At 46.4% G+C, this 6000-nt stretch overlaps 2 protein-coding genes across 2 annotated transcripts in view; both read right to left on the bottom strand.

Moving 5' to 3' along the window:
• Window positions 1-320: 320 nt before the first annotated feature.
• On the bottom strand, window positions 321-4486 carry spry1 (sprouty homolog 1, antagonist of FGF signaling (Drosophila)). The gene is made up of 2 exons (XM_062475964.1): window positions 3874-4486; window positions 321-2191 (listed from the first exon to the last, which is right to left on the bottom strand). Exon 2 carries the CDS (start codon window positions 2134-2136, stop codon window positions 1072-1074), a length of 1065 nt encoding a protein of 354 aa, XP_062331948.1. The 5' UTR covers window positions 2137-2191; window positions 3874-4486; the 3' UTR covers window positions 321-1071.
• Window positions 4487-5506: 1020 nt separating this feature from the next.
• afg2a (AFG2 AAA ATPase homolog A) overlaps window positions 5507-6000 on the bottom strand; it is a 68053-nt gene continuing 67559 nt past the window's right edge. The window contains exon 17 of the mRNA XM_062475963.1: window positions 5507-5976. Coding sequence (XP_062331947.1) covers window positions 5800-5976 — 177 coding nt within the window. The 3' untranslated portion in view covers window positions 5507-5799. The remainder of the gene's footprint in view (window positions 5977-6000) is intronic.

Here is a 6000-nt window from a genome sequence, read left to right as displayed (position 1 = left end):
CAGCAGGTCTAGCTCATGCACTGTTGTCTTGAATTCAATCGTCAACCTGAGTTTGTTCTACCTGAGAACAGAGTTGTGTTCTGAGACAGACTCTGCAAACACTGAACCATGGAAAATCAAGACACAAGACGTTGCTTTTTTTCATTAATTAATATATTTTCTGCATTAAAGTTAACATAGTTTTTCTTTTGTGCCACCCTTTAATTTTTCAGTAAGTATTGATATTTTGTTATATTCAGACATGAGTAAATTTAAGACTGTCTTTTGCAATAAATATCATAAAATAATAGAGCTTCACATAATAAATATTTTTTTTTACAACAAAGAATGTTTTAACAGACATTTCTTTTAAAAAATAGCCAGAATTACTCTCATGAATTTGAGCATACAATTTACAAAACCAAAATAAAAACCAAAAAGGTAGGACAAGCCAGAGGAGAGAGAGTTGAGAATGTTGAGCAGGAACAGGAACCGGAAAAGTCCATCACAACAACCATGACAGGGACAGGCTTTCCTTAACACAACTCACAGGAAACCAAGCCCACCACGATCTCTGTGTGGTAGCGGTTAGGTGATCCAACAGTCCTGGTTGCCATGCGTACAAGGTAACAGCTACATATCATCTAGAGAGAGAGTCCTTCACAGATCTGGTACGAGGCGGTTCTTACTGGTAGCTTAAAGCCCCGGGGATCCCCTGCTTAGCTGACAGGAACATGTCAGATGTACACGAGTGTTAGTGTGTAGCTGAACAAAGACAAAGAAACAGTTAAGGCAAACACTGGTCTGTAAAACATGATCCTGTTGCAAAAGAAACAAACAAAAACAAACGAATGAGTGGTTTTCATCGCTCCCCAGCTCCTCTCAGGACTGCACTGGTGCAGGGGAGGCAGGGGCTTCAAATGTTTGATAAACATCGATAGTGACTATTATTATCAGCATAACCATTAACAGGTCCATATGGAGGAGAAGGTGGTGGTGGAGGAGGTGGGTGGGTTGGGTGTGTGGGCTCCATGCCCCCCCCCCCCCCCCCCATCTCCCCTCCCCCAGGTACACACGACTAGTCCCCCAGGATCAGGAAGGTTTTCCCTGGGCCTGCGGCGACCAGCTCTCCAGTTTGCAGTACACAGTGTTAGAGTTCTTGCATCTGCACCCAGGCCTGTTGACCCGGTCGTAGCAGCCTTGGCAGGCCTTCAGGCAGCCCTTGATGGGCGGGTAGCACAGCAGACAGGGGAAGAGTACCGACATTAATCCCATGCAGAGGAAACGCGAGCAGCAGAGCGAGCGCGACAGCGAGCAGGGCTGGTCGGCGCACGAGTCCCCCTGGTCGTCGTTGGAGCAGTGGTAGAAGATGCCCTTCACCAGACACATGCAGGTGCCGTGCTCCAGCGCGCTCTCCGCGGAGCACAGGCACTGTCCGTTGCAGGCCAGGCAGGAGGGCAGCGTGCGCGGGGCCGTGCAGTCGCCACACTTGCACTTCCCGCAGCGCTCGCAGATGAACTGGTGGCCGTCCGTCCCCACCCCGTCCAGCAAGTCCTGCTTCCCTTTCCCCGAGGGCTTGAGCGGGGCCTCCAGGGGGTGTAGGCCCGGCTGGGGGGGGAGGAGGAGGCCCTTCGGCTGGGGCTGAGTCCTGACTGCCCGCTCGGCTCTGTGGTGGTGCTGGGCCAGGGCCAGGCCGGGCCTGGAGGGCGGGGAGCGGGCTAGGAGTCCCTGCTCGGAGGAGGCGCTGCTGTTACTCCCAGAGCTGGCCGCGCTGCCGGTGCTGGTGGAGCGGCTGAGGCCGGGGGCCCTGGAGCCTCCATAGGGCGGGCCCCCGGACACCAGCAGCACCCCGCTGGGATGGTGCAGCGCGGACGGACGGTGGTCGTAGTTGTTGTTGTTGACGTTGACGAGGATCACCTCGTGAGTCCGCTCTTGTTTCTCAGGCCTGGGGGCCATGCGGGGGGCTGGGGGCCGGCGGACCACGGACGGACCCTCGCTGTACTCGTTGCTGGAGCGGATGGCTTTGATCTGGTCCAGGGAGAGGATGGCGGCATGCTGGAGCTCCCGGTCCAGGTCAGACCTATGCCGGCCCTCCAGGGGAGACTGCTGGATCACCAGTAATGAACGGCCAGGGCCATGTTGACTTTGGAGCTCCATCTGGGGGGATCACCACTTCCGACATTCACCGTGGACTTGGCATGCATCGGAGAACCTGCGGGGGGAGAGGGAGAGAGGGCACCGTCAGAGCAGGTCGAGGGATGACTTTCGTAATGAAAGGTTATGTGTTTTTAATCACTATAACCGACATCGTAAATGTTACTTAAAGAAAGCAAACTGGTAACTCTGGTCTCATGAACTGGTAACGCGTTGTGGATATATTCATTATATCCAACAGAAATGATAGGAGTGCATTTAACGAAGTGACTAGATGCTCAGACAGAAGCAGTAGCCAAAGGACTAAATGTAACACACATATCAAATCTGTTAGATGTGTAGTTATCATACGAAATGTGTTTTGTTATGCAAAAACCTGCTTAATTCTCCAGCACGCGAATAATACTTATTTTTAAATCCTCAAGCGAATCCCAAAAAATCCTCACGTTTCTTAAACATCAACTTCCCTCACAATATGACACATTTGAACCCTTGCAGAGGCAACCCGGGAAAAGTTGACTATTAACGAGACTTTTTGTACCTTCTTCAATACGCACACATCCAAACTTCAGTAGCCTACAAATACTTGCCCTCCTCATTTACATTTGTATGACTAGTTAACATTCAAATGCGCCTCGGCGGCGAGACAAGGACACGATCCAAGAGGACTAAAGGAGACTAGAATTTGTATTCTATTACGACACCAGAAGCGATTTCAAGGAAATGCTTTAACAATGAGGTAAAAAGCTAAGGTCATGATAAAAAACACGATATTCTGACAGTTAACTTCAAACCCGATTCCAAGAACTTTATAGGCTACTAGAATAGCTATTTGGCTCAAGCAGAATCATACAAAATGTTAGGTACTTTATATGAACGTTAATTTAGGTCGTGCCGCTGCATGTAGAAATTAAACACACAGGACAAACTAATTCCCAAATGCAACTGCTGAAATCACGCAATTAAACAAATGCAATTTAATCTACACGCACATACTGCCACTTGCTTTATAAGATAGTATAGGCAACCTGTTTATAAACAGGCCTATGCAACTCTCTGCTTCGAAAGCCCAAGCTTGACTACTTTGGGTCGTCCGTCGGCCACAAACTAGGTTTCCTGCCGACATAAAACGGGAGCTTTTATTGCGCGTCAAAGGGGACGTAAATATGCATTTTTCTGTAATTTAAGTGCATGTCTTTAATTATAGAGGCGATTCGTCTTTTTTTAACGCTAAAAACAAAGCGGAGGCCCATGTGATGGACCCCAGAGTGTGCTAGGATATCAATCGTAAGATCTGAGGTCGGATGAATCGTATTAGCTGGGAAAACTTGTGAATGAAAACAACCTCCGTGGGGGAGGGGTGTTTGTTAGTTGCGCGTGAGAGTATTCCCTGACAAATCAACCCCCCCCGGTTCTATTCCGAGGGACGAATAGCCTCCGGTATGGCAGACAGCGTAGGATCCGAACGCATACATCATAAAGGATATTGCCAACTCGCGATCAATGTAAGCACCAGATGCGAATTCACGAGGCCACTTATCTCGACACAGTCACCAGTTCATTTCGTGCAAATGATGCCAAAACATGTAGACTCGGAGTTTTAAACCTGGGAGCATTTTAGTTTAGTTTTGTCCAAGCTATATTAGTTAAATGCAAATGTTTTTCTAGCCAAGTGAATATTTTCAAAACCAAAGACATGATTAAGGCAGACGTTTTAAAAACATAGAGGGAAATACGCACCTAAATGCAACCATCCATAACGTCGAATCCATCAACCATTATACCAGAACTCCATCCAAGAAAATTGTCCAGACTAACTTAAAAGCAGATAACGTCCATAATGGACAATGTTAATTCCAAAAAATGTGAGGATTTATCTTCTTTCCGTTAATCCTTATAGGCTAAATGTTGATGTTTTAAACGCGCAGTTACATCAATCTTTTCCAGAAACAGTAAATCCACGATAGAGGCTAGATGTAAGACACCCTGTTTGAGTTGCGCACTTGAGGCCGATTTGTAGTCAAGAAACCCAGGTTAGTCCGGTAGCGGAATAGCGATCGTGATTAAAATGACTTCAGTTTCTTTGTGCAAACAAATTCGAAATGCAAACAAATACCGATATATCCAAGAGTCTCCCTTCGCGTATCTGTAGAAAGGCGCGAGTTATTTCGTGTTGTCTAACGCTCAAAGCAAACCCTTGTCTCGTTCGTGCTCTCTCCAAAGCTGCAGCACTGTCTAACACTGAATGAATGGGAATGTAGGGCTCAGTGTTTGCTCGACAAGCCAACTGCCATTGGCCATTCAGTCCACTGAAAAAGGATACATCGCATCCGCTCTTAATTCATTGGGCAGATGTGGAAGGCCAGGCGACAGAGATGTGTGCAGTACTTAAGGTGGAACGCTCCAGAAAAAGCCTACCAGAGGGAAAACTCATTTCCGTTCCTGTGGTTAACAAACAAAATATCTCTCAGCCTTCAGATAAGACTGAGAGCTAACGCAGACTTAGATCCACGAGTTTGACACGTTATGCCAAACCACGTTTCCGTGAAACTCAAGCCTTTTGTTCTAGTTTAAAATGTCTTCAGATTTAACGATGAAGCTATGTATGCATGTTAAAATATCGATGTATACAGATTAAATAGTGAAATAATGTGTTAGACGGCAGAGGACAGACTACATGGAGCTTTTCTGATTTCACCGTGCGCGCATGTAGCTTCAGAACGACCTTAAGAAAAAGGCACCCCGCGAGCGAGGGGAAAGAGTCTCCCCCCCACCCCCCGTTCTTGACTGTCTGGTTTGATTGGTGTCGCGGATGCGCTACATCCGGATCCATGAGAAAAGGAAGTTCAATACAAAGTCAATTTATCCCTTTCAAATGGAAAAATCAATAGATGAATGACCCCAATGTCACATCGGGCCAACAGAGTCGTCAACCGAGTACAGTTAAGGAACTGATAAACCGCATCCGTATTGCTCTGCGATGTTTTGCCTCGACATAAAAAGGGTAGTTTACTGAAATGGATGATAAAGCTAGTCCTCCCTGTGAAATCTCAGACAACAGCCTGCCGCCTAGAAACTCTTCTGCGGTCAGAAGTGTGATCGGAAATCTAACCATAACAACGATTAAACAGATTTTTTGAACAATCAATATATTCTAGCCATGCCTGTTATTCTAAGTTGAATGCAATATATTTATACACGCGAGAAAACGTTTAATTCTAAGGTTAAATAGGCTACACCCCATTTTGTGCTACTTTTTATAGTCCAATTATTGTCATTAAATAATTACAGTGGAATTAAAAAAGCGTCAGTAGTTAATGTATCTCGGATACATTTTAGTCATTAATATATACTAAAACAAAAGATGAACAAAACACATTAAGTAACAACATATTTATTACATTATTTATTACATTAATCTACGAAATGCACAACCTGGGCAGATCAGATTCCAAATCCCACAACAGTCCAAAAAATAATAATATCTAAAGTGATAATCAAAAGATAAATACTAAACACTGACAGAGGATCCTTAGAAAGCAACAAGGAGAAGAATCTCCTTCCTATCACAGTCCCATTCCTTGGCTGGTGTCCATCTGTAACACAGAGACACTTCTCTGCTCCGTCCTGAACAGTCCTAAAGGTTGGCCTTCTTCCCCAGGGACATCAGAAGAGACGCAGGCCTCGCTGCTGCTGGTAGTTGACGTACGACTGGATGAGAGCGTCCGGGACCCTGGGCGTGACGGCCTGCAGAGCTCTGTGGAAGTGTCCGGCTGCGATGCTCTGGGCTGTAATGTTCTCCTGCAGAGCCTGGAGGGCTGCTTCCCTGCACACTGCTGTTATCTGGGACAGGAAACACACTGAGGT

This window comes from Osmerus eperlanus, chromosome 13 (genome assembly GCF_963692335.1).
Source record: "Osmerus eperlanus chromosome 13, fOsmEpe2.1, whole genome shotgun sequence".
NCBI classification, from domain to species: domain Eukaryota; kingdom Metazoa; phylum Chordata; class Actinopteri; order Osmeriformes; family Osmeridae; genus Osmerus; species Osmerus eperlanus.
This window is presented reverse-complemented; position numbering and strand designations above follow the sequence as displayed.

Coding starts and splice junctions, on each gene's coding strand:
- spry1 (XM_062475964.1), bottom strand. CDS start 2,136: ATGGAGCTCCAAAGTCAACATGGCCCTGGCCGTTCATTACTGGTGATC.